Source organism: Lethenteron reissneri, chromosome 54 (assembly GCF_015708825.2).
Source record: "Lethenteron reissneri isolate LAM-NWPU_2019-01 chromosome 54, ASM1570882v1, whole genome shotgun sequence".
Taxonomy (NCBI): domain Eukaryota; kingdom Metazoa; phylum Chordata; class Hyperoartia; order Petromyzontiformes; family Petromyzontidae; genus Lethenteron; species Lethenteron reissneri.
Genome location: NC_083832.1, coordinates 10770974 through 10790035, shown reverse-complemented (window position 1 = coordinate 10790035; position 19062 = coordinate 10770974). Strand labels below are relative to the sequence as shown.

Here is a 19062-nt window from a genome sequence, read left to right as displayed (position 1 = left end):
GGCATCTGAAAGGCAGCAGCCACAGCCCCTTGGGGGCTTCGAGCGGCCACAAAACACCCCTCGGCCGTGCTGATTCGGTGTCCGGCAACGTGAGTGGGCGGTTCGCGTTGGCTCAGTGACGGCGTGAAACAAGTCCGACGTGCGTACGTACGCGATTGAAGAAGGGCGCCTGGGCGTTTTTTTATTTTCGTATTTTTTTTTGTTTCTCCCCCCCCACCGTGCATGTGTGCGTGTGCGCCCGCGTGCAATCGTGCTCATTGCAGAACTCACAGGGAGGCCCGGACTGCCTTTAGTGGCTTCGCCATCGCCGCCGCCGCCGTACCCGGGTGGTCCCTGAGAGAGACGCGGAGGCACAACGCCAAACACTCGACGCGTTATTAACGACGCGTTACTGACGACGCGTTATTAACGACGCGTCATTAACGTTTCGCGACGACGGCCCTCGCCTCCCGCCGACAGCGCCGCTGTCACACCTGGGGCTGCGGTGCCCGGTTCCCACCTCGCTGCACCGCCAGACAGAATTCAACGCGCGGCTGTCAGGGTGATGGATGATCCAGCACTCGCTGATTCACTCGCCGGTGATCAGCCCCCTCCTTATCTGCTTACCGTCGGTTAATGTTCCCGTGAAAAGAAAGGCCAAAGTACTCTCGAGAGAGCCCCTGCAGAAGATACCGCGTCCTCCTCTCACTCACCCACACTTTCCCCCACCGCGCGCCACCGGCCGTCCGATAAATCATGGGCTACACATTTTATTCTGCTCGTCGGGAAAGAGGTTGGAGGAACTCATAAATAAACTCATCCCATCGTTACAACTCTCGTGCCGGGGGATTGGACCCCCAGGGACACCAACGTGGCAGCATCTGAAATCGACAAGAGTCCACCGAGATCTCGATACTCACCCTCTCTCCTCTTTCTCCTTTGTCGCCCTGTGCAGAAACAAGAGGCGTGAGAGCGAAGAGCTTTCAAATGCATGAACGGCGCTCAGTACACGATTCCCACGAGCCAATGCGATGTTGTATTCGCCCAATCGTGTAAATACATCTAATAATAATAATAATAATTCCCATGTATAATGCGCATCTAACAGTCAAAGTCTCCGCGTTTTAATACGAGCAGTACAGCAGTGCTGCCCAGCTGGTTGAAATTCCACATTTCTAATAAGCTAGAGCAGGTAAAAAATTTCTCCGACCACGATTCTAACTGATCACCTTGCAATCACGGAGGTCTATACTGCTAGGCTGATTTAACATAAATAATGCCGGATAATATTGTTCCTGTAGGCCCATTGCCTGCTAAACTGAAATACATATATTTTTTTACAGAAACAATTACACGTGTCTTTTTATTTGCTAACCCATAATCCTGGGCAGCCGCATTAACGAGTTTGCATTCCTTTATTGCATTTCCTCTGCGAGAGGATAATTTGAGCATTAGCTGCTTTCACGAGTTGCTCCCCCTCGCAAGTCAACGCAATTACCACGGTCGGTAACGCGTAATGGTCACGGCGATTTTCTCCACGATGCCACGCTCGCGTCGTTCCCCCTCCCGTGGCTAAAGGAATCACGCGAGCCCCCTCGCATGCGTGCGGGACTCGCAAACAGTCGCTCCTCGTGTGAAGCGGCTCGTAAGCGTGAGAACCGACGCTATAAATAATGCTTTTTTGGTCTCTACAGCGTCATTCGTGGGTCATAGGATCCCACAGCGCTGCACGTTAATTGTGTATATGAGAACCAAGTTCCATACGGAGCCACTGCCAAGCAAATGAAAGCCCTACTTAAAAGCTTTAAACAAATTAAGAAATGGAAACCAAAACAAGACATCACGAGCAATAAAGAGGTTACCACAAGCCATGGAGCGTAATGGCCGTGACCGTGGCGGTCCCTATTCAAAGTCGTATCCTTTCCGTGGGAATGTGGAATTTCCCACCAATGGCTGGCCCAGGGCTTGCTCGAGCCACGGAGGATATGACGTTGATTTTTTTGGGAGTTTATTTCGGGCCGATGTTTTTCCGGTGCTGGTGGATGGTGGTGGCGGTCGTGGTGGTAACAGGTGGGGGAGCACAGGTGGTGCATCTGCCGGGCATCTCACTAGTGAACCCATAATACCTGGGACCGTCCCCGTGACTTCCTGTCACAGCGAACCTAGCCTGGCACAAGCCGCTGCGGTGACATCGCTGCCTGTTATTTTGGCGACCATCGTTTTCATCGGTGTTTTTACCTTGCCAGAGAGGCCCGGTTCTCCGGGGGGCCCTTGAGGTCCGGGGGGGCCAGGTTCCCCACGGAATCCCTGGGGGCCCGAATTCCCGGGAATTCCCTGGAGGAATATCGAGTGCGCAGAGAAGTCGGGGCAAGAGCGAGGGGGGGGGGGGCGTAGGGAGGTGAGGGGGAGGACAAGGAAGATCAGGACACATGCACGTTCGGAAGATGAATGAACACACGCACTGGTGGTTTGACAACAATTCAAGCAGTCGCCACTGCACCTGTCTCTGGCTGCATGGCCACCATCGAGGACAGACGAGCGGAAGAGTGGGGGCCCCAAGTCGTCCCGGTGCTCAACCTCGCCAACGTCATTCCTCCAGAGTGGGCGCAATGAGCCACAGCTGGCGTGCGAAACGTGGCGTGTCCAGAAATCTACTCCCCGATGGAGATCGACTAAGACCATCGTAATCATCATCATCACCCACATGATGATTATGCCTGGTGGGATGGGGATGGTTTAGTTTTATTTCGATGTTTCTGGGTGATTTCCACTTTTGTCGTGTTTTTGTATCGTTTGTTGTTCTAACCTTCTGACCTGCTCCGACTGGACATCTGTGAAAAAGAGCTTTACAGCTTACTGGATTCCTTCAGTATAAATAAATATGCTGATTCTGATATATGAACGATACAAATTTGAGTAGCACTTCGTGGCAGGACAACACTGTTTGTACTGCAAAGAGATTGTCCCCTGCCATGAGAATGTGGAATTCTCGGCCAACAGAGATGGGCACCGTCCCGCAACGCAGGAAGACACCTGGGTGTCTGGGCTTCAACCGCATCCGTGCGGCTTCCACAACTCGCCTTCAATCACAAACCCCTTCCGCACCGCCACCCCCACCCCCCACCGTCATGAATGGGACGCTCCGTGTCCAATGCCACATGCCTCGGCCAGCTCCAATAGATCACTTGAGAGGAGACCATTCGCATTAAGGAGTGGGATGGGACTAAACGTTTCTGCTGATGCGACGCCTGGCGATGATTTGATACGCATGCACGTGTCATCTCTGCCTTTATTCCACTTAAATTTATTCCCGTACCGATTAACTTCATGAGGGGCAAAGGATTACACAGGAGACGTTATCCTTTGCTTTGTTTCTGTGTGTGTTACACGCACAATGTGATTCCCACACATTTAAAACACACGCAGATGTATATCTGAAACCGCTCCTGGCCGTCAAATTGACCAACACACACCGACCAGTGCGGTGAAATATGGGTCAAACAATCCCCATGATCGACACGGTGTGGAGAGGCCCTTACCCAGCAGTAGATTGACACAGTGCTCTAAATTATTCTTACTTTATCACTAAATACATGCATCATGGCCAGGAATTGAAGACAGGTTGCTGGGGTTACAGCACAGTGCATTATTAGCCCAGGAGCACATCCTTTCAAATATGACTCATCGGTACCACGTCGGGTGGCCAAAGCTAACACTAAATTTCTGTAAGAATTTTATCCATAGATTTCGGATGTGTATGATAGCAAGGACACGAGCGTAGCCATTTATGAGAAAAATATCATTGAAGAAGAGTATCGTAGTACATTCGACAATATATTGTTTTATTTTTATCATATTAAACGTCCACAGAAATTTTTTTTTTTCAAAATAATAAATTTTACGAAGAGATGGAATCTGCGTGAATCGTTATACCTGCGGTGATTAGTTGGCAGCATTTGGCAGCCCAGGTGGTACCAACCGACCCCCTCGGCTCACGGTCTAACATCCCTGCAACACCTCCGCCGACCAGTCGCGGAACGAGCGGCGTGGGGGCAGTTTGGGGGGTGCCTTGCCCCCCACCCCCTCCCCCCCTGGTGGCCAAAGCTACGAGCTGGAGCCCCCCTTGACAACCAGCACGAGATGCGTTTTCAACAACAGCGCCAAAGAAACAACGACTCACTTAAAACGCGGTTTACATTTATTTTAAAATATGAAAATAATTTCATTTACGTCCCACGTTCTTATTTGAATTTAACAAGAGCAGTAAACGTTTGGCTTCCGCCAAGATTGACCCCACCTGACCGTTTGCCGCACCCCCGACAAAGTCGCTGACTTACACCACTGCTTCCAACTGTTTGTGTCCTAACACCCGCACAGGCAGACCCTTCCCTTAACCTCGCAGAGCACAGAGGCAAAGCGTGGGGGGGTTTGGCGACCACATCTAAACACCAACGCAGCGCGCGAGCAGGCGGGAAGGGAGGCGGTGTAATTGCGACCGCACGCTGCCGATTGTTCAAAAAAGCCACTTGACCCGCTCACCAACGCTGGCGTGATCCCGGCCACGACAACTCGGAATGCATCGTCCAAAATCGAGTCTTTTCGCGCGCGGCGCTGCGTAGTAACGTGAGAGGCGTGTGGGTGGTGTTGCCCACGCCGAGACCGCGTGTCGTCAGCGCACGGCCAAAACCTGCCCTGACGGTCTCCCCGTGACCTGCTCACATCTCTTCCCTTCCCTCCCTTTCGGTCGCCGGGCTCGTGGGGACCACTCTCCGATGCCCGCCTCGGCAACTGGTCCTGCCTCATCCTGCACACATGCTGCCCCCCTAGGGTGAAGCGTTCTTGTCTTGCCGGATCGAATCTACAACACCCACCTGCCATGTTTGCTTCTCAACCTACAACTTGCTTACCCACATTTCCTCCCCGCCCCCCTCTCCCCCCCTCCCCCAGCCCCACTTAACCCACCTACCCCGTCTTGCCGCGAACTTCCGAGCATCCTTCACTGGGCACGCCGTGCTTCCGACGCGACGGGAGTTTGGTGGAACGGCCGGTGCCATGAACTCACCGGAGAACCGGGCTCCCCTTTGCGGCCAATTACTCCTCCCGAGCCGTCCACCACGACCCCCTGCTCACCCTGCACAGGAGAACAAAGACAAAGGTCCCCCGCGTAGCCTTTAACAAGACTGATGGGGGCAAGTGCTGCTGACGAGAACTTAATAAGAGGCCGGCGCAGCGCCCGTAGGGGCGGTGTGCCCACCACCACCGCGCTTGGCCACCTTTGTCTCCCCTTGTCGCTTGATGTTTACGCATCACACCATGGACTCATTTGGGGCTGAGTCGACCTAGGGGAGGCCCAGGACCGGTTAAGATAATCGTCACCGGTGTTGGTGGCCGTGAGCGGGAATCGAACTCGGCTCGCCGGATTGGTAGCGCAGCGTAGTGCTAACCGCTACACACACACACATAGACACACGTACACATGCACAAGGACACACGCAGGCATACAAACATACCACATGCAAACGCACAAAAACACAAAGATCTCCCCGTGTAGCCCTCCGGATTATTGTGTCGAATGCTGTTAGCGGGCGGCAATACACTCGAACATTTAATCTCGCCAGCACAATGCAGGGCCACGTTTGTCTCCCCATTGTCGACATTCAAAACAGAATGCCGATGTGAGACTGACTCTGCGGAGGGGAGGCCCAGGGCCAGTTCCAATCCGCACCCACCACCGTTGTTGCACCATGGTTGGGGATGACCGGGTTCGTAGCGCAGTGAACAAACCAAGCAAAGCAAGCCACCGCACCGCTGCTCAAGACGACACAAGAAGCAGAATTGCGTTAACGAGGCGCGCTTGCAATTTGCTCCGCTGGGTCGGCGTTAGCCGCCTAGGGCGTGACGGTTTGTTTCGTCTCGCATTGCTGTTCGCTCCGTGCCCCCCCCCCCCCTGCCCTAGGTACCGTCCACCGATGCCCACTTTATTGAGGGCGATATTGGCACGTAAAAATTAAGATTTATTGATAGGTTTGAACGATGCACACTAATGATAGTGGATAATTAGATTGATCGTAGCAAATACCTTTTCTCCTTTCATCCCTGGCAAACCGGAGGGACTTTGGCGCCCCTAGACGAGATGAGGATAAGGAGATCAGCAAGCACAATGTTTCAATATGAAGTCATCCTTAACATCACGATCACCGCCATCGCCATTCATGACCACAATCACCCCCGCAACGATGATCACGATTGACCTCGTGACGATCATTATGATCGTGATGATCATCTTGATCATCATCATCATCACAGTCAACGTCATGATCAGCTACAATCTGTCTATTGCTGGATGAAAGCCTCCTTGAGCCATTGCCATTATTGCTATCAGCACTGTGGTCGTTGTCACTGTCGCCACGATCGTCAGCGTCCTTTAATCAATGCGATGAACAGCGTAGGAGGTCACAACGAAACATTTAATCACTTTTTTGAGTGGTCTGCAACACACAAACAAAGTCAACACACCAATTATTTCCCACACATTTGGAAATGTTAATGCACAGTATTCGTTAAGGTGAAGGTGCAGCCCTGCAATTGCTTGCCCACGTCACTGCCGGTGGAAGAGCCTCCACGAGAGGGAGCTCGAGAGGGCCCTTCTGGAATGTAATTCGGCCTACTTTTGAGCACTGGCTATATATCTTGGAAGAGCTGAGAGTACCCACACTTTATCCCACCACCACCACACGCAACCTTCCGATTGACTTAACTGCGGTGTAGCCATTTGTTACTAAACTAAACTTTTTATTTGACCAGTTAAGGCCCACTGAGCTATATATCTATTTTTAAGAAGCGAGTTGGCCACAAATGATAGCCCAATGAAGTGGCTTTTAGCATGTGGATATTTATAGCAGCCAAATACTCTATATGCATGTTTCCAAATGTGGAGGGAAAAACCGGAGGACCCACATAAAAATCCACACGTTCACGGGGAGAGAGACACGCACACTCCACATATGCAGGAGTCAGGGTTAGGATGGAACACACGGCCTCCTGCATACCAGGCGAGGTAGTTAACATCTTGCGACCGTGGCACCCTTAATATTGTAAGGGCGCTCATTTATACTACTGGGTGAACAGGAACTTCCACATAATGAAGATTTTGGGTTTAATTGCGTAGAAATAACTGTGTCGTTAACCCACCACCACTCGACACAGCCAATTAGTAAGGTTTGTGACGTGAACAAAACGTGCCAATTACTTCCTACTTCAGCACACCGGCGTGTTGGAGAGCCGACCGACGTGTCATGAAGAAACTTGCACCGTTGTTTAACTGCCGTGCCGGGAAATTGAACCTGTGAGTGGCCCCTGTGGCGTACTTGGCCCTTCCACCATGGCAGAGTCCTCTCAGCATCGGTATTCCAACAGGATCTGTTACAACTTTCCTCCTGGAACATCTCGGGTCTCGTGGTGCTGCGTCAAGACTTTGGAGAAAGCCGCAAAGCGTTGTCGTCGCTAACAATGCATTGTGGGATAGAGCAAAGCATTGTGGGTTACTTACAGGTTCTCCTGGTCTCCCTTGAGGACCAGTCGCCCCCTGTTGTGGAATAAATGGGAAGATTCATCTAAACGACCATTCCACTACTGTGTAAATTGACATTAAATAGTCAAATCGTCTCTAATATGAAGACCAGTGTGGCATGGCACCCATCTCTTTCCTGCACCTCCGATTAGCACGGTTGGCTACATACAGTGTGAAAGAAGTTCAACATACATACAGCAGTCCACATTCCTTTCGCAAACACTGTCGACTTCCCAAAAAGCGGTACTACTTTTAAAGACCACAAAAAACAACTATTACCATGGCAATGATGATGATTTGACGAGTGTGAGCTGTGCAGTGGAAAATGTACCGGGGGTCCTTGAGATCCACCTTGCCCAGGGTTGCCCGGACGCCCTGGTTGTCCTGCCAACCCATCCTGGCCTGGCAAACCCTACAGACGAAATCAACAACAACACGGATTAACAGAGAGCGCAGGCCGTACAAATGTATGGTTTTTAGGCAATATACTATCTTTGTTACGAAGGGGTTGTCTCATCATTGTCTTTATCATCATTAACATCAACATCCCTCCGCAATCAGCAAAAAAAATAGCAGCTGTTCTCCTTGCTGTGCGGAATACGCAATGAAGATGAAGTTCAAGACTCACCCCCGGCTCGAAGCCCTTTCCACAAAGACCCCAGAGCAGCCATTCCGACTGTTGGGGTAATTGCTGTGAGCGAGCACCTTTCAAGGCCGGCACGGCAAACGAGTGGGTGGGTGTGTGCGGCAAGCACTACTACGCTTGGCCGCCTTTATTTTCCTAGCGGCAATGTTTAAACATCATACCAGGAACTAATTTGAGGCCGAGTTGACCTAGGGGAGGGCCAAGGACCGGTTCAGATAATCGTCACCGGTGTTGGCCGTGAGCGGGAATCGAACTCGTGTCACCGGGTCCATTGCACTGTGCGCTAACTATTGCTCCGCTGCTCCCCGTAGGTACACATATAGAGAGTGCAACACATCACACATCGCACACACTGTCACCTGTTCTCCTTTCTGTCCCTTTAAAACGACTCCTCCATCGCCTCCGCTCCCAGGAAAACCCTGAGGACCCTGCAGTGAACAAAGCAGTCAGATCACATCATCAATTGACAAACTCGAGACATCGTAATCGTTTTACGAACCCTTTCCAAAACCAAGCTTGAATGGGTTAATGCGTTATTTCCATCTGTCCGTGCAGCTGTCTGTCTGTCTGCCTGGGGTAAAGATAATGCTCGTAATACGATGAGCCAATGTGCACGGAACTTAGTATAAATGTGTGTTCTTACTGGGGATGTAACTTGATTGAAAAATTGAAAACCGGCCAAATTTTGTCGAAGAGCTGCCCAAAAACTTGAAAGACACAGACTAACGTCATTTGCAAACAAGCAAATGCATCTTTGTCCTGACTGTTAATTGGCAGCGGACTGCACGAGGAATGGAAAAACTGCTTGGCTACAAGGTGGCCACACGGATGAAGTGCAATAAGCAGGCTGCCAATCGATATATTCTGACTGTTTAAATGCTGTCTGTCCTCTCTTATGCAATGCTTTTCTCAGGATACTCAGGAAACCCTTACCCATACAAAATTGTAACTCTGAAGGAATTGGCCAAACATCTCAATTCGGGATCTTCTTGAAACACGGTTGAGACTTGATGAGGCTTGCTTGGGGCAATTATGGCCAGTATCAATATTATTATTCGAACAGCGTATTTAGAAGGTATTGTTGTACTTTAAAATGTCTGTTCTGGATGCTTTTGGTTACAGTTTTGCATAAATTTGTGGTTTTGTACATATACCATATATTTTGCACTGTTTTCTAAAATTGTCATTCCGTACCTATCAATGAATTTCTGAAGATCTCCCTTTCCAAATTGATTACATATTCTGTTCTCATCTGGTCACACACGGAATAGACTTGAACTATCCAGCCGGTGGCCACTGTGGTTTGAGCACGAGTTCAACTCCCATTCGTGAGTCGATTCAACCCATCATCGTGAACATGAGTGTTAGCCTCTGTGGTAAATAAAAAAATGGGAACTATTTTGTGGGAAGTCAATGGGTACTTGTTCTATGGATAAACCCGGAGCCCGCTAACCTCACGTGGAATTTGTACCACTACGGTCCAGCGCCAACAATGGAGATGAGGCACCACCCAACAATGGAGATGGTGCACCACCATCTCCAGATTATACATCCTTATACAGTGTCTTATGAATGTTAATTCAGAATCAGAGAATCCGAATATGTATTTTTACTGAAGGAATATAATGAGCTATGAAGTGCTTTTTTACAGATGTAGTCAACGATATTTGGGGATTTTGTATGGTACTGTGTTATCTTACCGGATCTCCTCTGGCGCCTACTTGACCAGGCTTCCCTCTTCTGCCCTGGAATTAGAGCAAACTTCTATTCACCTATACAATGTATATGAAATAAATACAGGGAACTTCAATTCACCTATAAGTGTGTAATTAATTACAGCAGACTTCAATTCACCTATAAAATGTGTGCAATTAATTAATTACAGTGAACCTAAATTCACCTATGCAATGTGTGTTAATAATTTACAGACACGTGAGCTGAAAAGAGGTCAGGTCAATCTCCATGGCAACACGTCTCAACAGAATAAAATGGGCATTTCTAATGCTAGTTAGAAATTCAGACATTTAAAAACAAAAAAGCTGGTTCTATCCATGACCGTCAAAATAAATGGTACGTCCTCCAATAGACATTTAACACATACAGATATAACAATATTAACATCTGTCACGCAATATTTCAACTCATATGTTCATACACCGAGAAGACTACATGCCCTGCCCGGTTTGGGTTGAGCTCTTTCGGCTGGGGCTGTCTAAGCAGGATGAGGGGGTGGGTGGAATAGCCTCGGGCCTATCCTAGGCTGTACCACAGCAATGATGAAAGTTACGTTGCTTTTGCTTTGGTGGTCAACAATATCTCAAATCACGTGCGAATATCTTGCAAAACACAAGCGACAATGTTGAATTGGCGACCACAAAACGTCGTGAAATCGTCTGCAGAATGCAACAAAAGTACGCAGAATAATTGCGCCATTAAACTTGCAAACGTTGGTGGCGTCTTATCATAATCAATCACAACATTACCATTAACATGCAATTCTAATAATTCTATATGAATCTAGTGATTGCGCACAATCAGCCAATAAATCGACAGCACTCATGGTAGCAACAAAAGGCGGCGTCTTGAATTCACCATTTCTCCTTTCTCTCCCTGCCAAGGGGAGACAAGACAAGTCTAGAATCAGCGACGTTCAGTGAACTGTAATGACGACACGAGCTTCCTTTTTTCACGAAAGTATTTCAAACTCAAGGGTAGCGAATTACAATGTGTCTCATCAAGGGATGCACATCAATAATGACGTATAACTAATGCATTGTAATCACTACAAGTGGAAGAGAACTGAGTTAAAGAGAGAGAGAGAGAGAGATTGCTCGTGCTTAACAGATAAAGATTTTATCAACTTAAACATAAATATAACATTCTGGTAAAAAAAGATTACATGCTAATGACATGATAATAATACTGAACATTTGTACTCTCAGAAAAGACAGCCAATGAATTAGAGGTATGGGAAGCCACAGACAAATAGGATTTGCAGCTAGGAGCCAGAGCTTCTTTGCAGCCAGAGCATATTTTGGCCTCCTCTTCCACGCTCACCAGATGTCTTGGAAGAGGTGAAAATACCCCACCCTCGAACCCCACCACCACACGCGGCTTACCGATCAACCAACTGTAGTACACCCATTTATACCACAGCGGGATTTAAGAAACTTGCACCGTTTGAACTGCCATGCCAGAAGATCGAACCCGTGACCTCTGGATTGCAGGTTCATCGTCCTGTCTGTTGCACCACTGTGGCAGCAACCCCGATCAGAGTATAATCGCGCAAAATACAAATACTAATCATAATTGGTGGCTGAACACCAGATTCTAACAATGGTCTCAACTTTGCTAAGTGTTCTGAATTGACATTATGTGTGGCCTGAGTAACTGAGCTGCCACTCAACACATTCAAGAGTCAGACTTACCCTTGGGCATTGGGCAGGACAGCCCGATGGAGGATCTGGGTAAACCTGTGCGAACACATAAACACATTCAACGCTTCAGACATCACGTTACTTGCACAACAACAGCGGCAGAGCTAATTACTCGGCATCCAGCAATGCGTCAGTTCATCGATTAAACTAAACAAATTTTAATCTTAATTTTAGAGCTTTCGTGACTGCAGGAATTACTCTTTGGTTCTTTCGGTAAAGTCACGTATAAAGATAAAATAATAAATTAACTAATTTTATTTAATTTATTATTTTATCTTTATACGTGACTTTACCGAAAGAACCAAAGAGTAAATAAATTTTATTTTACAAGGTAAGACCCACGAATTTCGATTTAAAGCTTTCGTGACTGCAGGGATTGAAACCCCCCGCCCACCTCCTACGCATTTCCCATAAATATGCTAAATTCCTCTTGATATGCAAATTATTTTGTCAAGGCGCTCTTCTTCCCCCCTCCAACCCAGCTTAAATATACGCTCCAAGCTTGGTGGTGTTACATTCTTCACCTGAGGACGGCTGCTTGCGTTGTGGCCGAAACGTCGTGAGAATTATTTTATTATGTTATATTTTTATTATTTTATTATTTCCATTCTACGTGACTTTACCGAAAGAACCAAGAAGATGAAGACCCACTAAGTTACACAGCTCTTTTTCAGAAGCGACCTGGCTACAAATGATTGCTCAACAAAGTGGCTTATCATCACGTGGAAATGTATAGCAGCCAAATACTCTTTAGCAGCCAAATACCGTATGCTCGTGATACCTGCATCGAATCATGCTTCTTGTTACTGGTTCTATGACTATTTTTTTAATCAGAAAACCTTAAAATAAAATTGATGAAGGGAGTAAATGTATCTTATCTGTCTTTACATAAGTTGCATCTTCCACTCACCCAAGTAAGTCTATTAACCCACAACACCTGAGTACACGTGGTTTGAAGTTCAAGGTGCACCTAGCCTGGCACAAGCGCCATGGTGGCATCACTGCTAATTCGGTGGCTGCGTTTGCTGCTGCTGCTACTGTTGTCGCTACTGTTGTTAGTGGCGGTGGTGGCTGCGGTAGAGGTGGCGGCGGTGGTGGCGTTGGTGGCGGCGGTGGTGGCGATCGAGGCGGTGCACTGGTGATTTGTACCACAGTGCCTCCACCAGTGCCACCGTTCCCTCTCCCGCTGGCACAGATCGCCTCCACGAGGGCGGCCTCCACGACTGTGAGCTCGTCGTAGGAGCGCGCGGTGAAGCCCGCACGTGAGTCTGAGACGTAGGCCCGGAGTTGGGAGGCGTCCACGCGTCCCACGCCCACGGGGTACAGTGTCACACCTGGACACGCGCAGACAAAGATCCCCCAGACCACACCAAGACAACAACAACAACAATCCCAGACCACACCAAGACCACAACAACAGTCCCAGACCACACTCAGACAACAACAACAACAGTCTCAGACCACACCAAGACAACAACAACAATCCCAGACCACACCAAGACCACAACAACAGTCCCAGACCACACTCAGACAACAACAACAACAGTCTCAGACCACACCAAGACAACAACAACAATCCCAGACCACACCAAGACCACAACAACAGTTCCAGACCACACTCAGACAACAACAACAACAGTCTCAGACCACACCAAGACAACAACAACAATCCCAGACCACACCAAGACCACAACAACAGTCCCAGACCACACTCAGACAACAACAACAACAGTCTCAGACCACACCAAGACAACAACAACAATCCCAGACCACACCAAGACAACAACAACAGTCCCAGACTACACCAACACATCAACGGTCCCAGACCACACTCAGACAACAACAACAACAGTCTCAGACTACACCAAGACAACAACAACAGTCCCAGACTACACCAACACATCAACGGTCCCAGACCACACTCAGACAACAACAACAACAGTCCCAGACCACACCAAGACAACAACAACAGTCCCAGACCACACCAAGACAACAACAACAGTCCCAGACTACACCAACACATCAACGGTCCCAGACCACACTCAGACAACAACAACAACAATCCCAGACCACACCAAGACCACAACAACAGTCCCAGACCACACTCAGACAACAACAACAACAGTCTCAGACCACACCAAGACAACAACAACAATCCCAGACCACACCAAGACCACAACAACAGTCCCAGACCACACTCAGACAACAACAACAACAGTCTCAGACCACACCAAGACAACAACAACAATCCCAGACCACACCAAGACCACAACAACAGTTCCAGACCACACTCAGACAACAACAACAACAGTCTCAGACCACACCAAGACAACAACAACAATCCCAGACCACACCAAGACCACAACAACAGTCCCAGACCACACTCAGACAACAACAACAACAGTCTCAGACCACACCAAGACAACAACAACAATCCCAGACCACACCAAGACAACAACAACAGTCCCAGACTACACCAACACATCAACGGTCCCAGACCACACTCAGACAACAACAACAACAGTCTCAGACTACACCAAGACAACAACAACAGTCCCAGACTACACCAACACATCAACGGTCACAGACCACACTCAGACAACAACAACAACAGTCCCAGACCACACCAAGACAACAACAACAGTCCCAGACTACACCAACACATCAACGGTCCCAGACCACACTCAGACAACAACAACAACAATCCCAGACCACACCAAGACAACAACAACAGTCCCAGACCACACCAAGACAACAACAACAGTCCCAGACTACACCAACACATCAACGGTCCCAGACCACACTCAGACAACAACAACAACAATCCCAGACCACACCAAGACAACAACAACAGTCCCAGACCACACCAAGACAACAACAACAGTCCCAGACCACACCAAGACAACAACAACAGTCCCAGACTACACCAAGACAACGACAACAACAACAACAGACCACACCAAGACAACAACAACAATCCCAGACCACACCAAGACAACAACAACAACAATCCCAGACTACACCAAGACAACAACAACAATCCCAGACCACACCAAGACAACAACAACAATCCCAGACCACACCAAGACAACAACAACAATCCCAGACCACACCAAGACAACAACAACAGTCCCAGACCACACCAAGACAACAACAACAGTCCCAGACCACACCAAGACAACAACAACAACAACAGACCACACCAAGACAACAACAACAATCCCAGACCACACCAAGACAACAACAACAATCCCAGACTACACCAAGACAACAACAACAATCCCAGACCACACCAAGACAACAACAACAATCCCAGACCACACCAAGACAACAACAACAATCCCAGACCACACCAAGACCACAACAACAGTCCCAGACCACACTCAGACAACAACAACAACAGTCTCAGACCACACCAAGACAACAACAACAATCCCAGACCACACCAAGACAACAACAACAGTCCCAGACTACACCAACACATCAACGGTCCCAGACCACACTCAGACAACAACAACAACAGTCTCAGACTACACCAAGACAACAACAACAGTCCCAGACTACACCAACACATCAACGGTCCCAGACCACACTCAGACAACAACAACAACAACAGTCCCAGACCACACCAAGACAACAACAACAGTCCCAGACCACACCAAGACAACAACAACAGTCCCAGACTACACCAACACATCAACGGTCCCAGACCACACTCACACAACAACAACAACAATCCCAGACCACACAAAGACCACAACAACAGTCCCAGACCACACTCAGACAACAACAACAACAGTCTCAGACCACACCAAGACAACAACAACAATCCCAGACCACACCAAGACCACAACAACAGTCCCAGACCACACTCAGACAACAACAACAGTCTCAGACCACACCAAGACAACAACAACAATCCCAGACCACACCAAGACCACAACAACAGTTCCAGACCACACTCAGACAACAACAACAACAGTCTCAGACCACACCAAGACAACAACAACAATCCCAGACCACACCAAGACCACAACAACAGTCCCAGACCACACTCAGACAACAACAACAACAGTCTCAGACCACACCAAGACAACAACAACAATCCCAGACCACACCAAGACAACAACAACAGTCCCAGACTACACCAACACATCAACGGTCCCAGACCACACTCAGACAACAACAACAGTCTCAGACTACACCAAGACAACAACAACAGTCCCAGACTACACCAACACATCAACGGTCCCAGACCACACTCAGACAACAACAACAACAGTCCCAGACCACACCAAGACAACAACAACAGTCCCAGACCACACCAAGACAACAACAACAGTCCCAGACTACACCAACACATCAACGGTCCCAGACCACACTCAGACAACAACAACAGTCCCAGACCACACCAAGACAACAACAACAGTCCCAGACCACACCAAGACCACAACAACAGTCCCAGACCACACTCAGACAACAACAACAACAGTCTCAGACCACACCAAGACAACAACAACAATCCCAGACCACACCAAGACAACAACAACAGTCCCAGACTACACCAACACATCAACGGTCCCAGACCACACTCAGACAACAACAACAACAGTCTCAGACTACACCAAGACAACAACAACAGTCCCAGACTACACCAACACATCAACGGTCCCAGACCACACTCAGACAACAACAACAACAGTCCCAGACCACACCAAGACAACAACAACAGTCCCAGACCACACCAAGACAACAACAACAGTCCCAGACTACACCAACACATCAACGGTCCCAGACCACACTCAGACAACAACAACAACAATCCCAGACCACACAAAGACCACAACAACAGTCCCAGACCACACTCAGACAACAACAACAACAGTCTCAGACCACACCAAGACAACAACAACAATCCCAGACCACACCAAGACCACAACAACAGTCCCAGACCACACTCAGACAACAACAACAACAGTCTCAGACCACACCAAGACAACAACAACAATCCCAGACCACACCAAGACCACAACAACAGTTCCAGACCACACTCAGACAACAACAACAACAGTCTCAGACCACACCAAGACAACAACAACAATCCCAGACCACACCAAGACCACAACAACAGTCCCAGACCACACTCAGACAACAACAACAACAGTCTCAGACCACACCAAGACAACAACAACAATCCCAGACCACACCAAGACAACAACAACAGTCCCAGACTACACCAACACATCAACGGTCCCAGACCACACTCAGACAACAACAACAACAGTCTCAGACTACACCAAGACAACAACAACAGTCCCAGACTACACCAACACATCAACGGTCCCAGAACACACTCAGACAACAACAACAACAGTCCCAGACCACACCAAGACAACAACAACAGTCCCAGACTACACCAACACATCAACGGTCCCAGACCACACTCAGACAACAACAACAACAATCCCAGACCACACCAAGACAACAACAACAGTCCCAGACCACACCAAGACAACAACAACAGTCCCAGACTACACCAACACATCAACGGTCCCAGACCACACTCAGACAACAACAACAACAATCCCAGACCACACCAAGACAACAACAACAGTCCCAGACCACACCAAGACAACAACAACAGTCCCAGACCACACCAAGACAACAACAACAGTCCCAGACTACACCAAGACAACGACAACAACAACAACAGACCACACCAAGACAACAACAACAATCCCAGACCACACCAAGACAACAACAACAACAATCCCAGACTACACCAAGACAACAACAACAATCCCAGACCACACCAAGACAACAACAACAATCCCAGACCACACCAAGACAACAACAACAGTCCCAGACCACACCAAGACAACAACAACAGTCCCAGACTACACCAAGACAACAACAACAATCCCAGACCACACCAAGACAACAACAACAACAACAGACCACACCAAGACAACAACAACAATCCCAGACCACACCAAGACAACAACAACAATCCCAGACTACACCAAGACAACAACAACAATCCCAGACCACACCAAGACAACAACAACAGTCCCAGACTACACCAAGACAACAACAACAATCCCAGACCACACCAAGACAACAACAACAACAACAACAACAGACCACACCAAGACAACAACAACAATCCCAGACCACACCAAGACAACAACAACAACAATCCCAGACCACACCAAGACAACAACAACAACAACAGACCACACCAAGACAACAACAACAATCCCAGACCACACCAAGACAACAACAACAATCCCAGACTACACCAAGACAACAACAACAGTCCCAGACCACACCAACAAATCAACGGACCCAGACCACACTCAGACAACAACAACAACAGTCTCAGACCACACCAAGACAACAACAACAACAACAGACCCGGGTGAGACCTAAGGGCTCACCGGCTGACGCCGCATTCCTGACGGGACCCGAGGGGTCGTCCTGCGACGGCGTGCCCATCACGAGAACGAGGATGCGTGGAACGAAGGAACGCATGCCGGCCAGCGGAGAAAACATGTTCCGTATGGCGAAGTCGATCGCCCGGCCTGCGTGGAGAACGGGAGAAGGTTAAAATGAACAAACTCTCTTTTTCAGAAGCGACCTGGCTGTCATAAATAGTGGATTATCATCACATGGAAATGTATAGCAGCCAAATACTCTAAACGCATGTTGTTTCTAAGTGTGGAGGGAAAAATCGGAGGATCAGGAGAAAAATAAAAAAAATCAACGTGACCACAGGGAGAGCAAGCAACCTCCAAATATACAAGTGCCGGGTTCGGGATCGAACCCACGACCTCCTGTATACCAGGCAAGGTAGTTAACATCTCGCCAATCTGGCGCCCTTAAACCGGACAGGTAGATGGCGGGCAAAGGTATGCATCTCGGACAGTGTTAGCTTAACAATCACTGACGATAATAATTAGAGCAATGATGATGATAATTAATCAGTTAACACGTAGGCTTTCATGACCGATATTATCCATCAGAGGTTTTGTTGTTTTTTTGGTTCTGGGTTTACTCTCCAACACACGGGTGCTGAACTAGTAACTGATTGGCACTTTTTGTCTACAATTGGCTGTGTCAGTGGCGGGTTTAACGACACATTTATATCTACGCAAAATCACCCAGAAAACCTTTGTTATGGGTGACTTTTGATGATGGCGACGTTGCTGGATATGTTGATGATGGGAATGCTGCTGCTGATGATGATGATGACATAACGATGGCGGTGATCACGACACTGCTGCTGATAATGCAGCCGCTGATGATGATGATAATGACATTTTTACTATGGCTGATGATTATATCACTGCTGATGATGAACATATGACCGCAATGACAACGCCGCTGTTGCTTTTGCCACTGACCAAAATCTCTGATGAGACTGCTGC

The 19062-nt window shown here is 48.4% G+C and overlaps 2 protein-coding genes across 2 annotated transcripts in view; both read right to left on the bottom strand.

Annotated features, from left to right (window-relative positions):
* Positions 1 to 7945, bottom strand: part of LOC133356477 (collagen alpha-1(VII) chain-like) — a 103319-nt gene extending 95374 nt beyond the window's left edge. The window contains exons 1-4 of the mRNA XM_061574008.1: positions 7881 to 7945; positions 2218 to 2313; positions 900 to 926; positions 271 to 333 (exon numbers count right to left, since the gene is read on the bottom strand). Coding sequence (XP_061429992.1) covers positions 271 to 333; positions 900 to 926; positions 2218 to 2313; positions 7881 to 7945 — 251 coding nt within the window. The remainder of the gene's footprint in view (positions 1 to 270; positions 334 to 899; positions 927 to 2217; positions 2314 to 7880) is intronic.
* A 608-nt stretch (positions 7946 to 8553) lies between these two features.
* Positions 8554 to 18192, bottom strand: LOC133356547 (matrilin-3-like). The gene is made up of 6 exons (XM_061574119.1): positions 18073 to 18192; positions 12782 to 12966; positions 11624 to 11668; positions 10728 to 10805; positions 9896 to 9940; positions 8554 to 8623 (listed from the first exon to the last, which is right to left on the bottom strand). Exons 1-4 carry the CDS (start codon positions 18185 to 18187, stop codon positions 10752 to 10754), a joined length of 399 nt encoding a protein of 132 aa, XP_061430103.1. The 5' UTR covers positions 18188 to 18192; the 3' UTR covers positions 8554 to 8623; positions 9896 to 9940; positions 10728 to 10751.
* Between the last annotated feature and the right edge of the window lie 870 nt (positions 18193 to 19062).

Coding starts and splice junctions, on each gene's coding strand:
- LOC133356547 (XM_061574119.1), bottom strand. CDS start 18,187: ATGTTTTCTCCGCTGGCCGGCATGCGTTCCTTCGTTCCACGCATCCTC. Junction 11,669..12,781: donor GCACTGGTGGAGGCACTGTG/GTACAAATCACC, acceptor GTGTTCGCACAG/GTTTACCCAGATCCTCCATC. Junction 10,806..11,623: donor GTCCTGCCCAATGCCCAAGG/GTAAGTCTGACT, acceptor TCCCCTTGGCAG/GGAGAGAAAGGAGAAATGGT.